The sequence below is a fragment of the Cnephaeus nilssonii genome, assembly GCF_951640355.1.
Source record: "Cnephaeus nilssonii genome assembly, chromosome: 14".
Lineage (NCBI taxonomy): Eukaryota > Metazoa > Chordata > Mammalia > Chiroptera > Vespertilionidae > Cnephaeus > Cnephaeus nilssonii.
Window position 1 is genome coordinate 34,851,171 of NC_137085.1, and position 21,225 is coordinate 34,872,395.

Below are 21,225 nucleotides of genomic sequence, written 5' to 3' on the forward strand. Positions count from 1 at the left end.
TGAGTATCAAACAGCGTATGAATGGGCGTTAGTTCGTAGGGCATTCTAGGTCGGTGGCTTGGCCTTTCCCTACGATCCATTTATCCTGCCACAGAGCAACACCATCACGATGCATTTTGTGGGTCTGAGTATTGGGCTATGACAGGACACACTTCTGGAATCCTGCTGCAGTCTGATTTTCCAGGGTGCGTATCAGTAGGGGTGGCATTTCCCCTGCTTCTGGTGACCTGAGGCAGGGTCTTCATCAAGCCCCAGGCAAAAAACATGAAGAGAACCAGGTTGTCAGGGCCAGCCATTGTGTTAAGTACTGTACTAAGTCATCTCAGCTAATCTCTTGCAGTCCAGGCAACCAACCACCTTGAGAGAAGTGTGCTATTATCCTGCTTTGATAGGTGAGGAACCTGAGGCCCAGAGACAAGTGTTTGCCGAAGGTCATAGGTAAGAGGTAGAGGGAATTCCATTTCAGGACTCTGTCTCTGAGATTGGTGCTGTTTTTGTTATATCACTCTAAGCTCCAGATGGACCCTGGAGATAGATGAAGGATGCCAGGAGATGTGGAGGATGGGGTAGGATGCTAAGAGGGGAGAGAGGGAAAGGCAGAAATGGGACAGCAGAGGAAAGGATGACAAAATAATTATTCAGGAAATTCTCTGAAGAGCTCTGAATCCTATTGATTTGGAAGTTAGAATATAACTTCATTTAAGGCAGGGATTCTGATTTATCATTGCAAAAATGTAAAGGAAAGAACGAACAATCTGTCCTAATATTATTGAGTAGACTGGTGTTGCCATTTTTTATGAATATGGTTTTAGGGTTAATGACTTTCCATAGCTGGAGGTGTTAATATTCAAATTAAAAAACTCTATAGCTGTAATAGTTCATTTTACCGGTATATGTCAAACTGACTGGGCCAAGGGATGCCCAGAGAGCTGGTAACACATTTCTGGGTGTGTCTGTGAAGGTGTTTATGGAGATTAGCGTTTGATGCAATAGACTGAGTAAAGATGGACCTCACCAATGTGGGTGGGAGTCAAATAAAAAGGAAGAGAAAGGGTTAACTCTCTTCTTGAGCTGAGGCATCAAGCACCTGGTTCTTCTGACTTCACAGCACTCTGGGACTTATACCAGTGGCCCCTTGGACTTGGACTGAATTATACCACTGTCTTTCCTGGTTCTGTAGCTTGCAGATGGCAGATTGTGGGACTTCGTGGCCTCCATAGCATGTGACCAATTCCTGTGTGTGTGTGTATGTGTATGTATGTGTGTGTATGTGTGTGTGTGTGTGTGTATATATATATATATGATTTAAAGCAGTGTTTTTAAATTATGTGTTGCAATCTGTGGATGTGACCTGTGTGTGTGTATGTAAAAGAGAGAGAATGGACTGAGATTTAAAAAATGTGTTTCTTAGTATGGATCATAGTCAACAATATTTGAAAGCCATTGATTTTAAGAGGGCTTTGAAAGATAGAAACAAATCCATTTACATTTAACAGGTCAAATTTTTCCAAACGTGTTATCAGGACCCAGAGTACATGTCTACTATTATCAAGATATCCCAAACCATTATTAATCACGGAACTATATATGACTCCCCTGGTTTTTGTTGTTGTTTTTAATATTTTTATTGATTTCAGAGAGGAACGGAGAGGGAAAGATAGAAACATCAATGATGAGAGAGAATCATTGATTGGCTGCTTCATGCATGCCCCACAAGGGGGATCAAGCCTGCAACAAGGGCATGGGCCCAGACCAGGAATCGAACCGTGACCTCCTGGTTTATAGTTCGATGCTCAACCACTGAGCCACACTGGCAGGGCATATGTTTGTATTTTTAATGTTATTATTTAAGTTGTAAATAAGGACATTCGCTTTGCTATCCTAGATGAAATTAGGACTTGCTATCTCTCTCATTCCTGTGCTTTAGCGGGTTATTGAGTCAGTCTCTCTCTCTCTCTCTCTCTCTCTCTCTCTCTCTCTCTCTCTCTCTCGCTGAATTCCAATTTGGGGTATGGATTGGGTGCTGCCTGAAAGCACACAACTGAAGGTGGCTGCAATTCTTTGCTGGCAGATACAATTCTAGAGCCCTGAGGCAACTGTTAGCTCTGTTTACAGGAATATAAATTCTTAAAGTATCAACCTCACCTCAAAAGTACCAAGAGAAATCCCACCAAGCTTGTGGGCAAAACACATATAAATGTTTTCCTATTAGTGGATCAATGGGGGATGTGACCTAGTGAGAGCAGAGTGAGAAATGGCACTGTCGGGTAACTAAGTACTCAGCTCTGGATAGTGGCTGCCAGTGGGCTCTCTGGAGTGCCAGGGTTCAAGGCCCAGCCAGCACATGTCACTCTGGGAAAGTACTAGGTCTCAGGTTTCTTGTCAGTAAAACAGGGATGACAATAGTGTTAGTGTAGGTAGATTGGTATTAATAAAGGAAGGGAGCAAAGGGAATCAGACATTATTAAGCATAATCAACTCAGAAGCATAGGTTACTTCCTTGGGAAATAACAGCTTCACAAACTCCCCAGGGAACCACCTTCCATCCCCACAGATCACTGGGGGAAGGGATAGAGCAATAAAGGGGAAGTTAAGCACATGTACAATAGGAGCCAAGATGGCAACCATAGAGTTCTGTCAGTCTAACCTGGGGAAAGAATGGATGGGATAGAGGGTAGACGCATCATAAGCCTGAGAAAGCTTGGGAAATTGATTGGTTATTTTGAAAAAGTGCATGGTCTTTCCCAATCCTGAGATAATATAACCTGAGACTAACAAAGACAAAGCGCACCCCCCCGCCCTCTCTCTCTCTGTAACACACACTCACCCAGGTCATTTGCATGTTCTCTCTCCATAGTAATCATGTGGCTCTAACAGCCATGTGTGGCCCCAGCAGCCATGCGGATTCTGAACATGGGCCCCAGCCGAAGGGTAGCCAGAGGGGGAGAAAGGCTGGGCTGATCTAGCCTTAGCATTGCACAAAATATCTGGACACTGGCTCTATTTCTAGGCCCGATAAAGGCAAGATTGGACTTTTTCCATAGCAGGACGGATGGAGATGGGACATTGGAAACCCAGGGGAACTCCTTTGATTTTGCATCTGGCACCACAAATAAATCTTATCACCAGACCTCCTCCTCCCTATGGGTCTCCTGGAATGCTTTCCTTGGGACACCACAAGAACCCCACTTTCACCGGCAACAATATACTTGCTTATCAGAAATGATGTGAGTGTCAAATGAGGTAATACGAACAAGTAAAACACTTAGAACAGTGTCTGACACTCTTAAGTGCTCAATAAACAAAGGTATGCACAAATACAGGAAATGAATAGGATGAGAATCCGTAGTAAAACTTGTACAAGATAATAAAAAGTATCGTATTTTGGTAATATACACATAATATAAAATTCATAATATAATCATCTTAACCATGTTCTAAAAACATTTAAAAATTTTTTATTCATTGGTTTTAGAGAGAGAGAGAGATAGGAAGGGAGAAGAGAGAGAGAGACATTGATTTGTTGTTGCACTTGTTTATGCATTCATTGGTTAATTCTTGTATGTGCACTGACCGGGGATTAAACCGGCAATGGGGATAACTCTCTAACCAACTGAACTACCAGGCTAGCGCTTGACCATTTTTTAACCGCACAGTTCAGTGTCATTAAGTACATTCACATTGTTGCGGTACCACCCAACTCATTCCATCTTGCAAAACTGGAACTTCACACCTATTGAGCAATAATTTTCATTCGTCCTTCTACCCACCCCCTGGCAACCTCTATTCTTTCTACCTTCTATCTATGCCTACTCTAGCTACCTCATATAAGTGGAATCACACAGTATTTACCTTTTTGTTTCTGGCTTATTTCACTTAGCATAATGTCCTCCAGGTTTGTCCATGTTGTAGCATGTGTCAGGATTTCCTTTCTTTCTAAGGCACATTGACTTTTTAACCTGTCAATTATTTTTTTAATTTTCAGAAATCAAACATGTAAATATGATCACATCCTCTCTCTCCAGCAAAGGCAAATAACTTGAACTGCTCTCTGGAGTTACCTGAAGATACCTGTCGCCATAGAAATGCTAATTGGAAAACCAGTTTTCTTAAGAAAGGTATTATTCCTTGAGGCAGGCTGTTTACATTAATCAACATTTCTCTATTACTTGTCAGTGTTTTGTAACAGTTTTTCAAGTGTCAATTGTAGCTTGCCAGTTCTGAAGTGTGGAGACTGCGAATGGGGGAACCAGAATAACTCTGTCCCCATGGGGCTTTTTCTGTCATGGTGAAGCAGTTATTTTTAACATTTTCATTTTATATAATCATTGCTATGTGCATGGTGGCTGGAAATATTGTATGGACTGATTAGTCACTGTGTTTGAAAAGTCCTAGTTTCCCTGTATTTTCATATTTGTCTCTAAGGAAAGTTTTTCATGGGAGATTGTAGATTTAATCTTTTCGTATGCAAATGAGAATCTGTTTACCATTGTCACAGAAATTTTTCCTTTCAAATAAACATGATGGTGATAGGAAAATTTTAAAACATGCTAGTTACCATTAAATTTTAAAAAATGGATGCCACATTCCAACTATCACATCTCAGATTATGCTTTGTGGCTTTTCAGGACTTTTCTAGAAAACTATTTTTTTTAAATATATATATTTTTATTTATTTCAGAGAGGAAGGGAGAGGGAGAGAGAGATAGAAACATCAATGATGAGAGAGAATCATTCACTGATAGGCTGCCTCCTGCACGCCCCCTACTTGGGATCCAGCCCACATCCCAGGCATGTGCCCTGACTAGGAATCGATCTGTGACTTTCTGGTTCATGGGTCCCTGCTCAACCACTGAGCAACACTGGCCAGGCTATAAAACGATTTACTAGCATTTCATAAACATGTGCTTCTATGATTCCAGATGAGCATAACATCATTGTTCAACATTTAGTGCTATTTTCATTTCTTTACAAGATTAATATTTAAAGCTTAGTTCACAGCAATAATCCATTTCAGCATTATATTTCAAAATATCAAAGAAACTTCCAAATCAAATTTATAAATTTCACTGCTAGGCTTAAGTGATGAAAAGGTGAGCATAACAATGATCTATAATGGAAATTAAAAAATTAAAATAAAATGTATTTGCTGCTACCTTATTTTTAACATACAAATAGTTTATTTTTTAGTAGATTTCCTGGTGATTCTGAGTTTGATGGCCCACAAAACCATGCATTAAAGGATTGCTAATGTAATGCCTTAATTTATTTAAAGATTTCCATTTTCTATTAATTAATAACTAATGGATATTTGAGATTACAGAAAAAAATAAGTAAATATAAAATAGCATAAATAACAAAATAAAATTACTCAAAGATCCAGGGTAAAAACACTGGGTAATACTTTGGTTATTAATATGACAGGTTTTCCATGATCAGAAAAAAAAAAAAGAGAGATCACTTTTTTTTGTACCTTTGAAAACTGGAAACATTGCAAGCTAATCTTTTAACTCCAAAAGAAATTTCCATTTAACATATAAAGAAAAAGATGTAGACAATGAATCTAAAATTGTTCCCTAAACTTAAAAATATATATATTTTTTATTGATTTTTACAGAGAGGAAGGGAGAAGGATAGTTAGAAACATCGATGAGAGAGAAACATCGATCAGCTGCCTCCTGCACACCCCCTACTGGGGATGTGCCTGCAACCAAGGTACATGCCCTTGACCAGAATCGAACCTGGGACCCTTCAGTCCGCAGGCCAATGCTCTATCCACTGTATTTTCAGAAATAAAACTTTTTATCATGAAAAATTCAAGCATACAGAACATTTGAAAGAATAGTAAAATGAATAACTGCAGATTTTATCCCTAAATTCTGTAACTGTATAGTTTTTGCTAAATTTGCTTTCTTTTGCTCCACATACACTTATTTGAAGCTGCCGGCATCATTTTAAGTTGCATGTTTCACCATGTACCTTCTCAGAATAACATCCCCGTAGGCAACCACAATATTCTTGCACCAAAAACTTAACCGTAATTCCATATTACTGAGATCCAGTCCACATTAAAATTGTCCAAAAACATCTTTCTTAATTGCTGGATTTTTTTTTTTTTTTGAACCAGGAGCCAATAAATATTCACTTATTGCATTTTCATCATGTCTTTGTTTTTAGGGAATAGTCCTCCCACTCCCCCCCCCCCCCCGCCCCCACACCTCTCTTGATATTTACTTTTTAAACAGTTCAGGACAGTTGTCTTGTGAAATGTCTCAACATTCTGTATTTGTGTCATTTGATTTGTTCGACTAGGCCTAGACTTGTCATTCTAGAATCCATGGGGGTATATGGAATATTTACTTGCCTTCTAGCCCCTTTCCATCCCCAGAGCTCACCTGCCTTCAACCATGAATACAAAGAGATCACAGATTAGCTGAACTCTGACTTTAACCCTTCAAAGAAATTGCTAACTCCAGGGAGAAAGTTATTTAAATGATACTGCTTAGGCAAAAGCTTTCAATATAAAAGGAAAGGTGTCTCAGTTTAATGTTATTTTCTAGCAAGTCCAGAGCCTGTAGCAAGGTGGGTCAAGGCAAGGAGCAGTAAGGGGCTAAGGTCTGCTCTTGTTATGCCAATATGTAGGAAGGAGCATCAAAGGTGCTTCCTTTAACTACTTTTTTCTTTTGTCTGCCAAATGCCCTTCAGCTTCTTTTGAGCTCAATGCTAAAATGAAAGAATAAAAAAGTATATGATCACAACTTTTATCAGACTTTAGAGTAGGTTAAGGGGGGGTGGGAGTGGGGGTGGGGGTGAGGACAGTAGGTAGCTAACTTTACTGAGACCCATTATTATGGCCTGAGCTCCAGGCAGTATCTGATTTTGCCCCCAAATACTGTTCTTGCTTTTCAAGTACATCTCCCTAAGTGGACTTGGAAAGCTCAGACGGAAAAGCCCTCTGCTTGAACTATTAAAAAAAAAAAAGACTAATGAATCTAATCTATTGGTGTGAAAATCCCAAATTAACCTCTCTGCATTTAACACATAGGAGTGTGCCATACATGTGTACAAGACAGATGTTAACAGGCTTGGAAGGCGCGTGGATACACAGAACACGCAACCATAGCATTTGTATCTGCACTTCTATGATGGCTTATAAACACTGGCTATTTTGACCCAATACCTCTCTCTAGAAATACAGACTTAAATAAACAAAAGTTCGGCCCCAGCAGAGGCGGTGTTCTTCTGCAGGCCAAGTGGTTTTTAAAAACATGATTGGCCAGCCAAGATGTTTATCTGCCTGGTGCCTCACATTCTCAAACAGTTTATTTGAAAGCCTCCTGAATGGGTAATCTCCTACAAGTTTTGGGGCTTTAACAAGGTAAACAAATGGGTGGGCTGGGAAGGTAAACACTGCATTTCCTCCCAGGCTCATCCTCCACCCCCCAAATTCCGCGCCCTCAGCCCCAGCCTTTCCCTTTTCAAGCTTGGTCTCTTGTACCCTGTTAAAGTACTGAAATTGCAAAGGAGACATTTTTAATTATAAGTACTACAGTAATGAATTCAAGTACACTCGTTTATCATAAAGGGCTTTCCCATCTGTCTCTAAAGTATACTTAAAAAGGCTGTGTATTTGATAACATTAGCACCAAGCATCTTCCACATGTTAATGTTCAGCGTTTTAGATGTTCATTCCCCCCATCCCCAAAGACACACTTGGTGGCTGTTCCAGAGAGAGTACACTTATCTCTGTGTTTGGGAGTGCCTGTGTGGTCTCTTCCTAATTTATTTGCACTCCAGTTCTCAGGGATAGCATCGCAATCCCCGTGGGCAAAGGGAGATTAGGGAATGGGGTTGTCTGCTTCTCCCCACCCAGACATAAAAGGGAAAACAACTTCCCTGAGCCCCACAAGTTCTTCTGGCCACTGTACAAATTGTTCTTGAGTATGGAGGGTTTCCAAAAGCCCTAATTAGCAACTCACAGCAAACATTTCTTTGCATTAGCTAATGATCCGGCTACACTTGTAAGCAAACAGAACCAACATATCTAATCAATGCTGAAAAACCAACCGAATGCCTATTAAACATCTGGATGTAATTTTCTAGTTAGAACAAAATGAAAACATATGCAGGTTCCTTTGATCTGCGTCTTAACAAAAAATTGTTGATAAAAAAGCATACTGGTCAGTCAATGTGTCATTTTCATAAAGTCTGCTCATTTCTCTTCAAATGCTCCCAGTTTAATTTAGTTGGTTTCCTGCAATCTCTAATTTTACCATATTGTGTGAAACCACAAGAGATTCTTTGGATGTGATTTTATTTGAGGTTTTACTGCTCCATGGATCTGCTACTGATTTTTTTTCTTTTCTGCTTTCTCCCCTCCACCCACCCACCCCCACCCCCATGCCCATCCTGTGCTTTTCTTTGGTAAAGAGGTGGGAAGGGAAGGTTATAAAGCAATTCTAGGGAAAAAACGTTTCTGTACCCTACATTCTTAGGTTTAAGAAACTCCCAGCTAAAAAAAAAAAGTCAAATGAGGAAATGTATACACAATAACTCACAGTTAAAAGATAGAGAATAGAGAAAACGTCAAAACACCCTTTAAAATTTGATATAATTATTCTTTATTTCAAATAAAAACATAATAAATTTAAAAGAAGATGCATCATTTCTATAACCAGCAGCCATAATTTTTCCTATTGCTCTATATGTACCATTTAGTTTTTGTAATTACTTACATCAGGGGTCCTCAAACTTTTTAAACAGGGGGCCAGTTCACTGTCCCTCAAACTGTTGGAGGGCCAGACTATAGTTTTTTTTAAAAAACTATGAACAAATTCCTATGCACACTGCACATATCTTATTTTGAAGTAAAAAAACAAAACGGCAAAAACACCCGCATGTGGCCCTCGGGCCATAGTTTGAGGACGCCTGACTTACACCATTGCTGAGTTGAGCATTTGATAATCAGCAACAAATGAATGTAAATATATACATATATGGAGATAAAATAAACAATCTGATGATATTTTTGTTTCTTTTTCAGAAAATAAAAAGACAACTTTTTTCAGAGACAATTTTTTTTTCCTATGGAAGCGGAATGTTTAATATTATTTCATGTAAAACCATCATCAACCTATGAATATGTTAAAGGTAAAGAAGATTATGTTTAACAGACTTTAAATAGAAGATCAAAATTATAGATTTCATGAGTAGGACCATTTTGTTTTAAACAGGCTGTAGGCAATCTGCACATATATTATTTATTTAAAACGTAAGATTAAAGCTACTTGATTATTTAAACACCATCACTTGTAATGCAGTTTGGTGAGAGTTTTACAGTGTAATTATTACAGCATGACAATCACAGAGAAAATATGACCTTGAAAAGGGGCCCTTCTCTCAAGGAGAATGCGCTGCCCTAAGAGAAGCCATCGAAAACACACCATCTTTATGCACACAATCAAAGGCCTTCCAATTTAAAAATCATTACTCTTTCTTTTTCCCAGTTATTACAGTATAAGGAAACCAGACGGCCTGGTGTTTCAAACTCTACTGGTAACAAAGCATCGGTTAAAAGAGACTTTCAAATTGTGACCCATGGCAAACTGGGAAATACAGTGAGTAGACATGTTTGCTTTGAATAGCTATATTAGAGAACATTTAAAGGCACCGTGTTAGAAATGATTTTGAAGGGGATGGAAAGGTGAGAGTAGAAGAGACGTAGCAATATTTTCATTCCTGTTAAACTTAATCATCAGCCTGTGCCAGTAAATCAAAGTAAAACTTGGGTAAGCCAGGGAGAAGTCTCAGTGGCCCCAGCTGTTCCAGCCAAAAACACACAGGCATATTTGTGATAGGCAAGGACTTTCTACAATGTCCTGGAGCTGATCATACGTGGCATCTGTGTCCCGATCACTAGATGAAGATTTCAAGGCAGAGAGGTTGCCAAAGGGCAAACTTAGTAGCCCATGAATCATACAACTTTAAGAAGTCCTGTGTGTGGAGCAAGCCTGTTCTGGTCATCACTAAATTTAACCAAGAAAAGAGGGGCAGTGTTCCCTTCCTTCCCATTCTCTATGACCCCCTTCCTAAACCTCCTTAATAAGAACACTGAAAGCCACAAAGCCAAACTTGTTTAAGAACTTACCAAGGTCTTGTAAAGGCTGGGTAAATATCACTCCTTTAATTTTTTATTTATAATTGATATTTGGGATTGATGCAATTATAGACAAATCAATAGCATACATATTTAAAAACAACTCCAACAGTGAAATGTATTATCTACAAGGATGCTTTTAATATTTCAAGAAAAAGATCTTTGCAAATTGTATTTGTTTCAATAAATGTCTTTCCATAAGTCTCTTGAAAGTAAAATAATAGGACCACGGTGTTGGTTATTAGCACTAAAAACTTGGTAAGTACAATCCAACGTAAGATGAATGCTTGTCAAAGATGTGTCTTTCTCAAGGAAGAATTCACCACCATTAGGCTAAAACAGCATTATTCACTCACTAATCATGTGGAAATAGCTCCACTGAACTGTTCTTTAAACAAAAGAATAAATGCAGCAATACTGAAGGTTTTCTGCTGTGTGGGATATTTGGAGAAACAGACAGAAACTGGAAGTTTATACAGAATGCCCATTTATTGAAAATCTCAAAACCCTTTTAAGTCAATTTCCACTTCATAATAATTTTAGTCAAGGCATTTACACCAACACTTTCCATTTAGCTCCTTTAGGACTCAGCCCTGGGGTATCACCCAAACTATGGGTGGGAGGTGGGCAGGGCTGGTTTTTCAGGTCTCAATGCACGCTTATCCTATTGTCTCCCTTTGTTTCCAGGAATTGCAGACAGACTCATGATCGGGTTGCTGAGACCCATAAAACTCTCAGCAGCCGCTTATCCCCCAACACTGCGAAGCTGGGACTTTTAAGACAGGGACCCTAAATTTCGAGCCGCAGGGCACAGCATCGCATTTGCGACTGGGACGCGCAGTGCCTTACCCTGGCAGCACCTTGGGTATACTTGCCGCCAAACGAAGGCAGATTGACTATATTGCAAAATGGTTTGAAATCGTCAGATAAAAACCAAATCCTGTGATGCTGGGTGCAAAGGGGGCGTGGGCATGAAAAGCCTAGTCTTACACGACAACCAATGCTTTGCCCATTTATGCATTTTCCACTAAGTGCACAGACCACTCCTTTTTGTGCAGTAGCGAAAAGGCAACTCAAGGAAAAACAAACCTCAGAGAAATTTTAAAATGTGACCTCACGCCCTAGCCGGTTTGACTCCGTGGCTAGAGTGTGAGCCTGTGGACTGAAGAGTCCCGGGTTCCATTCTTGTCAAGGGCACATGCCCGGGTTGCGGGCTCGATCCCCATTAGGGGGCGTGCAGGAGGCAGCCAATCAATGATTCTCTCTCATCATTGATGTTTTTCTCTCTCCCTCTCCCTCTCCCTCTCCCATTCTCTCTGAAATCAATTAAAAAAATATATTCTTTAAAATGTGACCTCACTCTCAAAAGTGTAGTATCAAACAAGAGGCCAGCACCCCAAAGATGCATTTGGCTTCAACTACAAAAAGCCTACCTTCCTCTTCCCCTAATCCTCCTCCAATAAACTACGCGGATAGTCTCTGAGTTACTTTCATTAAATCTCAGGATTTCCATTCCAGAGAAAAGTGAACAAGTGGCAGGATTTTAGCAAACTCGGGCCCCCAGCTTCCGCGGAGACACGCTCGCCGGTCCCTCCTGCTCGCGCGCGCCCAGCGCGCTCCCTCGCCGGCCCCACGTTACTTTGATTGACAGCCCGGCTCCGCGGCTCTCCTTCCCACCGACCTTCCCATCCACACTGCCAATCTCCGCGTCTCGCCGCTTCCCATTGGCTGGCTTCGCGTCCCGCGGTTCCTCCAGGAACAGTTCCTCACCCAGCTCTGTAGGACGCGGCTGGCTGAGGAGGGGCGGGAGGGAGACGGGGGAGACAGCGGAGATGGAAGCCAGTAGGATAGGAGAGGAGGGGGAGTGGGAGCAGGGCGGCCAGTCCACTCCTGCGCCGCCATAGGCTCCGGGAAGGTGTGGCGTCTGCACCCCACGTTGGGCACGACACACGCGATTGGCTGACGCTGGCTAGCTCCGCCCCCCGTCCCAACCGCCCCGGCCTCCGTCGCCGGCCGGCTCGGTGCTCGCGTCCCCCGCCTGCGCGGAGCTGGGCGGGGCCCGCGTGGGGCTGGGCGGGGTTCGCGCTGGTTAGCTCCGGAGTGTGAAACCGCGTGTTAATGTAACCGGCGCGAGATACGCGGGAGGCGGCGGCGGCTGGAGCGGCGGCTGCAGGAGCAGCAGCGGCGTCGGCGGGTTCCTTGTGCCCCGCGTCCCCGAGGCAGCTGGCTGCACCCCCCCCCCCTCCGTTCCCCCCGCACCCCCACACACCTATTCCAGGCCGGGCGGGACCCGCGCCACCAGCCCGGACCTCAGCCGGCCGGCGGTGCCTTAACCCCCGCGGGCTGCCCCTGTCGCGACTACTCCGGAGTTTGCCGGCCGGGAGGGAGGCCGAGCAGCCGAGCTCACTCCTGCTCTCCTCGCCACCATCTCGTAGATGTCGTACCCCGGGTCGTAAGAGAACTTTGCAGCGGGCTGGAGCGCCTTTTACGTGGAGGCAGACGAAGGGAAGGGAAGAAGACCGAGGAAGGGGCTCGGAGGAAAGGTCCGAAGCGGCCGGGCCGGTCGTGCGGGGCGAGTGCTCATCGGGCGCCGCGCCCGGATGCGCCCCAGCCTCCAGGAGCAGCGGGCGGCTGGGGCACTACCTTCCGTGGAGTAGCCCCCATCGGGCCTGGAACGTTTGTGCAACCGGAGAGAACATCGAGTGCCGGCCGCACGGGGTGTGCCGAGCAGCCTCCCGGCGCGTCCTCCGCACTTTCCCCGCCTCGGCGCTCCTCTGCCGGGACTGAGACTCCACCGCGGCCCCTACTACCTCGCTTCCCTCCGTCTCTCGGGGGCCTGCGACCGCCCGCCCGCCCGCCCGAAGGCGCTGCCTGGACCCGCGGGGGTCGGCTCCGAACGTCGCCAGGTTTGTTTGTGTGGGGTTAGCCGGGGCACCGAACCACCTGCACCTCGCCCGCCGTCGGCGCCACGGGGAAACCCCGGAGAAGAGACGAACCGGGAGCAGAGCAAAGGAAAGCAACCCGCCTGGATTTGTTTGTCCGGGACGTTTGCCGCGCACGCGGATAGCCTACGGGAGCGGGCCGGAGCCACCGCGCCCCCACCTCCCCGCCCGGGCGGTCGAGGCCCACGGGTTGGAAAACAGTGCGTCGCTGCGGAGGTTCTGGGTGCTGCCGGGCCCGGGGTGCCCCGCGATGTGGCCCTGAACCGGGAGAGCCCGCACCGGCGGGAGCAGGAGTCGCGGGGCGCCGAGTGGCCGGTGCGCCCCTCGGAGCGCGCCTGCGTGCGTGGCCCGCGGGCCCCCGGCGCGTCCCGCTTCTGCCTGCTTCCCAGCTTAATTCTCCTCGGCGGGATTAAAGTTGGAAATTGAGCGGAGAATTGAGTTGCCCGGGAACAGAGCCGCGGCCGCCGCCAGAGCGATGTTCCCGCAGAGCCGGCACCCGGTGAGGCGCGGCTGGCTGGGGAAGTGGGGAGTTGGGGGGGGGGGGGGCAGGGCTGTGGTGGGGGAGGAGGTGCTCTTCCGAGCCGTAGGGAGGTGGGTGACGGCTACATTTCGGCGGAACCTCCGGTCTCTGGAAGTGCAAGGCTGGGAGGTCCCGGCTTCTGGCCTCCAGGAGTGGGTTGTGGGCTGAAACTCCCGATCTCCCCCAATTCCTTTGGGCCCACTCCTACTTGACGTCTAGACAGGGAGGGCGGGGGCGCCCGGAGAGGCTGGGGTTTGGCTCCCGCAGCCACATCCTCCCCTCCCCCCGGGGCGGTAGGGCGCCCCCCTTTGTTTCTGGTCTCGCCTATTTGCATATCAATGAGGCCCCCGTTCTGGCGCGCCTGGAGGTGGCCCAGGCGACTCTGGGAACTGGGAGCGATTGGGAGTTGTTTTTCTCCTCTAGTCCCCCGGGTCATTTCGCCCCCGTGGGGGAGGGGGCGGCCATCTCCACTCCACTGTCTGGCCCGATTCTCAGAGGCGGCTAGGGAACCCCTTTCCCTCCAGCCGGCTGACCCGGCGCACTTATTACGACCCACCCTGGAGGCTGGAAGAGGCTCCGAGCCTCTCTAGAAGCTGGGGGTTGGAAAGGAGGGTTCATTTTCTTCCTCCCCAAAGTAAAGCGCAAACTCGAATTCAAGACTCCGTCTTGTACCACTTCTAACGTAATTTTTTTTGTTTGTTTGTATCCCACCCACTTTTCTCTCCTCTGACTTACTGCTTTATCCATCCGCCCACATCCCCGACCTGCGGTCCCCCTCGCTTGTCGCCCCAGACGCCGCACCAGGCTGCAGGCCAGCCCTTCAAGTTCACTATTCCAGAGTCCCTGGACCGCATTAAAGAGGAATTCCAGTTTCTGCAGGCTCAGTATCACAGGTGCGTGTCCGGCCTTGCCGGGCGAAAAGTCGCCCGGACCGCCCGGTGCTCCTTGTCGCCCAGCCGGGTGGAGGCGGTGGCGACGGCTGTACTTGATTCAGGCGTCCAGGCGGTGGCGTGTGGAGTCGCAGTAAAGATCTGTCATTCACGTTACCCTCTTTCCTGGCTCTTCCTGGGCAGCCCCTTCTCTTGTCTCCTCCTACTCCCATTGTTTCCCTTTTGCCCGTTTGCTGCTGTTCCAGGGAGTCTCTTTTCGTGTATTTAGGAGTTGCATGAGAACCATCAATATTTGCACTACATTTATTTATTTTGCAACAGACTGAGCTAAAACCTTGGTTCAGCCGATGGCCCAGCCCTGGAGTGCGGGTTCAGGGAGGCAAAGCCAGTGTTGAAATCACTTGTTTGCCATGCTAGAGAATTGGGTGGTCTGGGACAAAGTCCGTTATGGGAAGTGAGATGCTTTTAGCCGTGTCTAGTATTGGTGGTGACGAGGGGGTTGATGTGTGTAAGGGAAATTCACCAGCTTTGGTGTCATTCTGGGTTGGTTTGGGTAGGACAAGGAATTGGAGTTACGTTTATATCCATCTCAGCTTTAGTCTCATTTAATGAGACCTACTTCAAAAGATTTATAAGTGAAAACTGTAAAGCAACCAATACATAGTGGACTTTCAAAAAATGTTAAGTTTCTTCTCATTTCTACGAAGTTTTAACTGATCAGAGCTAAGAAATAACGGCAATTGACAATTTTATTTAAAAAATATTTTTATTGATTTCAGAGAGGAAGGGAGAGGGAGAGAGAGATAGAAACTTCAATGATGAGAGAGAATCATTGATCGGCTGCTTCCTGCACACCCCCTGCTGGCGATTGAGCCTACAACCCGGGCATGTGCCCTTGACCAGAATCAACCTGGGACCCTTCACTTTGCAGGTTGACTGTTCTATCCACTGAGTCAAACCAGCTAGCGCTGTAATTGACTTAATTTTTGTCATGGTTGAGAAAAAGCACACATATGCTTTAGTGTGAATTTTCTTTTTTTGTTGTTGTTAATCCTCACCTGAGGATGTTTTTTACCATTGATTTTTAGACAGAGTGGAAGGGAAGGGGGAGAGAGAGAGAGAGAGAGAGAAACATTCATGTGAGAGAAACACATCGATTGGTTGCCTCCGCATGTGCCCTAGACCTGGGTGGGGATTGAGCCTGCAATAGAGGTATGTGCCCTTTACCCTGAATCAAGCCCCAGACCCTTCAGTCTGCGGGCCAATGCTCTAAACACTTAGCAAACCAGCCAGGGCTGAATTTTCTTATTTTGTCAGGCTTTCTGGTTATTGACCTTTTGTCTACTTGAAGATAATAATCTCTAGAGCTTGAGGCATACCTGCCCACACCGTGTTTACCAATCAGGAAGGACTCCAACCCACTATCACAATAGCTGCTTGACATATTTTGGCAGGGATTTAAAAACCAAAGTTTTTCAAAGGGACCAACAGTTGTAGAAGTAACTTTACAACCTAGAGACTGAGTTGGCAAAGATAGTACCGCCTATGCCTGAGACTGAAGATTAAGCCAAGGCCTGATTTTGGTGGAGTCCTTCCAGAGAAGCAAACCTTGATGCAGGGAAGTAGGAACGAACAGATGACCACCAGGAGACAACAGTCTTAAGGGTAGATCAGAGGTTTTGACAGATTTTTTCTTCTTGGTGCATCTGAACAGCTGCTGAGTGGGTACCCTGTAATGCTCACTTAATTTCTTTTCTCTGTTAAACGAAGGGACAAAGTTTTTGGGTGTTTACCTAGATAGTTTATGGCTTTTCCCAATTGGTCTGTGTTTTTACTTGAAGTGCAAATATGTGAGGCAGATGTTAAAACAAGTGACATAATGTTTACATTAAGTTGCCTGTTTTGTTTTCGCAGCCTTAAATTGGAATGTGAGAAACTGGCAAGTGAAAAGACAGAAATGCAGAGGCACTATGTGATGGTAGGTATCCAAGATTAGACTTTTTCCTCTTCACATAATATGAGCAAATATGTGTTTTTAGCATTATAAAATGTGAGTTAATGAAATGCTTGATTCTTTTTTTTTTTACAGTATTATGAAATGTCATATGGATTAAACATAGAAATGCATAAACAGGTAAGCTTTAGTTCAGTCTCAAGCTAAAACAACAAATGAGTCGTGGTTTTTAATACTGGCTTTGCCCTCTAGTAGGGGGGTTGTATGCCATTTTTCTGCCTTAGTCTCATTTAATGAGACCTACTTCAAAAGATTTATAAGTGAAAACTGTAAAGCAACCAATACATAGTGGACTTTGTATTCCTGCAAACTGGTGGTAGTATTCTGCAGCAAGGGTTGCTTCTTGACAGTTACACAAGTTTTAAATGACTGAGTGAGAGGTTCTTGGAAATGTAAACTAGCTTGTTTATATAGGCAGATGGGAATTGAGATTCCGAGTTTCCTTTTCTACCTGGATAGATATATTCTCCCTGAAAGATTTTGGCATTCTGTAGAGTTGCCTAAGTTGCTAATGTTTTTGTTCTGGTTTGGAAAGAAGTGTGGACCTGTGAGACACTCCCATCTTTAAATAAGGTTAAACAAGATATAAGACTAACTATGGAATTTTCTTTATGTTTTGGGGCTGTATAAAGTGATACTCAGAATTAGTGGCTTATTTGCATACATCTTTTTGGAAAAAATTTCTCAGTTGGTGCAGGTTTGGAGGTGAAAAAAAAAAGTGTTCTTTTATGGCCACAGCATATGTTGGGAGTTGCTTCAGTCCTAGTGGTTTTAAAAGCATGAAAAGATTAGTGACTGGAAAGCTCTAGCTATGACTATGAGTTTGCAAGTTCCCATAAAATTCACACTTATGGCTACTATAATGGTGTATAAAAAGAGTATTGAGCTGGAACAAGGCACTAAGGACCTCATAAGAGAAGAAAAGCTAAATGATTGCTCAGCCCAAAGGACCCTCGATTGAGTAGTCATTGTCTGCCAAAGAAAGCATTAATGGCAAGGCGTAAGTATTCTGGAGATATGCTGACATTCACTTTTTCATCAAGACGCTGGTACAATAAGTCTTTTAGAAATCGATTGCCTCTTAAAAAATTATCATCAGATGAAGTTGCACAGTTGGACACATTTCAAAGTGCAACAATACAATTCTTACTTGATGTATATGTGCTATTTCATCTCAAACCCTTGTTTCATTAAATTAAAGAGCATGGCTGACCGGCTGGGGCACAGTGGAGAAATTGATTAGTTCAGGCTTCAGATCTTCCTTATATTCAAAGACTTTCATTAAGCAAGTGTGTTTCAGAGTTGAATTCTGCTTTTGTAACTCTGCACTCTTTGATTTTTAATTCATCATAGGTTTCATAATGTTAAGTTATCATCCTGTACATTAGATCTGTTCTCAGATATGTGTTTGGAAAGAGATAGTGACATTCAGGGCCTTTCATTAATAATACCATTGGGCCTTTCAAAGCGCTGATTTTATTCTGATTTACAGAGTTGGTAGCTTAGTTTATGTTGGGTTTGTGCCTTTGTTTTTGTGTCTTTGTTTTTGTGTGTTTAAATGGCTAGTGCCTGATTGGAACACTTGTAACTTGTTGATAGTAATTGGACTAAAAGATCTATGGTCATTTAAATAAATTATGCAAATAAACTTGGTCAAGAAGTTCTAACCTGTCATTGTTTAGAATAAGTTAATCCTAAAGCTCCCTATTCCCATCTTTTTTTTTTTTTCTCCTATCAAGTATTCTGGAAGATTAAGAGAAGATCAAGTTTTTTTCTTAAACTCATAAACTCAAAGGATTTAATAACCTCCCTGACTCTTTTACAAGGGAATGCCATCTTTGTGTGATATATGCTGGTGCTGGATTTATTGGGGGAGTTAAGGAGGTGTGTAATTCTTCTGGGTTCCTATAGGTTACATGGCAGAGTGACCTCTTCTTTATCACATAGGAAAAAGGAAGAAGGGGAGAAGAGGGTCAGGAACCTCCATGGTGTGAAAATAGTTTTCTAATAACCTGTACTCCATGAGGCATTTGTCCATCTAGGAGCCACTATGCATTAATAATATGCTGTATGTAACTGGCTCAGTAATTTAAAAAATATGAAAAGCTCAGAGATGCCATATTCTTCATAGTAGGGAATTCAGCTCTCTGAAATTTAGTTTATATTGTAAATGCTGACAGACCCTTAACTAGAGTGGTATGCAAAGCAGTGCTATAATTCAGTTTAAAGTGGCCTTACATTTGAAAAAACATCCTCCTGAATGTCACACATTAATAATAAGTTCTGAGGAGACATTCGATGCAGCTAGTAATCATAATTCTTATTAAAACTGGTGACGTCTGGCCCCCAGGGTGTAGCCAGGCTCAAATTGATGCTTTTTGCCGCCTGATCACCAGCATGGCCTAAGTGCTCATTATATTGTAGAGAGGGCCTTTGGAGCTCTCATTAGATTTGACAGGAATTCTCTCTAGGGGGAAACTGGGCATTAGCGAGACTCCTGACAGGCTGAAATTAGTCCTGCTTTATGGCTTATAACCAAATGCTAGCAAGGCATCATCTGGGGACACAAAAAAATTGTCATTTCTGACAACATCTTTGTTACTGAAAAAAAATGCAGTAATGGGGAAACTTTCCGTGGAGAGAGCTTTAATGTTAAGATTTATCTCCAGTGTGACTGCGGCTCTCCCTTCCCACCTTTCAGCGGGTTTGTTGAAGGAGTGAGTTTTAGAGATTTCACTGTCAAGTCACACCAGACTTTTCCGTCTGGGAAAAAAAAAGTGGAAGTGCGTCCAAATCAAGAGTGGTATAATTGTGGTTTCCTTACTTGGTTTGGTGCCCACAGTCCATGTTTATGTTGTGTCAACACTTCCTGATAAGTCTTCCCCTTACTTTCTCTGCTCCCATTTGTGGCTGGTTACTGAGAAGTCAACGGCTTAGTGGTGGTAATGGATACTTAAATCTTTTATCATAGCATTAGACAAATGTTTTTTCTTTTGAGTCTTTTACTGGTATAGATCTCTGCCTGTCCATTTCTCTCTAGGTAGATTTTAAACTCTAGCTATCTCTTTACAAGAAAAGGTGGAGACTTCTCATTAAAAATTAAGGCAATTCTGATACCACCGAAGTGTTAGGGTACAGTAAAAACCAGCAGGTTACTGTGAGTCTTAGTTGCTTTGAGGTTTCTGCCTAGTGTGTTTAGCTGTGTAAAATTTTTAAAAATATATATTTTTATTGATTTCAGAGAGGAAGGGAGAGGGAGAGAGAGATAGAAACATCAGTGATGAGAGAATCACTGATTGGCTGTCTCCTGCACACTCCTCACTTGGGATCCAGCCAGCAACCCAGGCATGTGCCCCTGACCGGGAATCGAACTGTGAATTCAGTGCTCAACCACTGAGCCACACTGGCCCAGCTAGCCATGTGAAATTTAAAGGCTTTTTTTCTCTGTCATGTGGCATGGTATTACCTCATTTGATATTTTTTGGGAACAATGTGTTCTGTAAATTGATATGTAAGCCTTATTTGTTCCACTTGTGTATCTTTTCAGCAGGCTGTTGAAGCCATGCCATGAGTTGTCTTTAGTGGCTGGAATTTATACAGCACTTCCCAGTTGTCAAAAGTGATTTGCCTCATGCTGTGAAGTAGATTGGGGGTAGGTGTTTTGCTCTGGCAGCTGTGAGCAAGTGTTCAGAGTCTGGGCCTTGTCAAGGCCGAGCACCTGTTGATGCTTGAGTTTGGGTCACCTGGTCCTCAATTCAGTGTTTCTTCCCTGAGGATGAGGCCAGTGGGGGAAACACCCTTGGGCCTCTGTGTAGTGACTCAGGTCTTCCTAGCTGCATGTCTCTCCTATTCTCACTCTTGGTCTGTGCTGACCAACTTCACGATTTACAAGACACTTTGGGGCTTGGCGCGTGTCCTAAAAGTTATGAAAATTAGCAATACTGATTGCACTTGTAACCAACCTAGCAACACTGTCTGCAGGTTAAAATAACTTGTAAGAATCAAAGGAAATTTGAAACATGGCCAGGACTCCAGGTTGAGGCCCAGTGGTTCAATAAGCTTGGTCAGTCACTTTGTCTCACTGCTTGGGGGCTGGGGAAGGAGAGGAGCATAAGGAAAAACCAGATGAGAGCTTAACATTTCCAAGCTCCATGCAATATTCCAGCAAGCACAGTTTCTCAGACCATGCCAATATTGGATTAGACCTGCTTTTACAGTTTTGATGTGTGCTTTTAAAGTCTCTCTTAAAAAATAAGTTGTTTTTTAGTAGTTTTTAAAAAGTGTTTAAGTGGAACTGTTAGGGATTTACCTGTTGGTTGATTCCATAGATGTGACTGTCTTGCTATTTGTCTGCAAGTTTTACCTTTCTCCCTATTTTTAACCAATTGCGTTCTCTGTCTATACTTCCTCACTTGGAGATTTTTTATTCTAAGTCAGTGTCTCCGAATGGGAAATGACTAGCTAGAGTGCAGACACTCAGCGTTAAGCTCCACCAGGTGTTAATCTTGTAATACAAAGAGGGCAGCTGTCATCAGGATTGGAGTGGTCCCCAGCTTCATTTTCATTAGCCAGGCCTGTCCCTTACAAGCACAAGTTAAAAGAGATAAAGCTCCCTGTGTTTTGAGAGCTAGATTCTGAGGTGCAAGATTAGCCTTTGTTGTTGTTTTTTTATCAGCATGCAGGGCTGAGTCCTTACTATGAAA

At 43.7% G+C, this 21,225-nt stretch overlaps 1 protein-coding gene across 6 annotated transcripts in view; it reads left to right on the forward strand.

The window, feature by feature from the left end:
- Window positions 1–12,253: 12,253 nt before the first annotated feature.
- The window catches only part of TLE1 (TLE family member 1, transcriptional corepressor), an 85,519-nt gene continuing 76,547 nt past the window's right edge, over window positions 12,254–21,225 (forward strand). For 5 of the 6 annotated variants that reach the window (XM_079790306.1, XM_079790307.1, XM_079790308.1 and 2 more), the window contains exons 1-4: window positions 12,254–13,597; window positions 14,411–14,511; window positions 16,423–16,486; window positions 16,598–16,642. In XM_079790306.1, the coding sequence (XP_079646432.1) occupies window positions 13,574–13,597; window positions 14,411–14,511; window positions 16,423–16,486; window positions 16,598–16,642 (234 nt within the window). In that variant the 5' untranslated portion in view covers window positions 12,254–13,573. Of the gene's footprint in view, window positions 13,598–14,410; window positions 14,512–14,895; window positions 16,174–16,422; window positions 16,487–16,597; window positions 16,643–21,225 lie in introns of those variants that run through there. The other variant, XM_079790311.1, reaches the window with a different exon arrangement.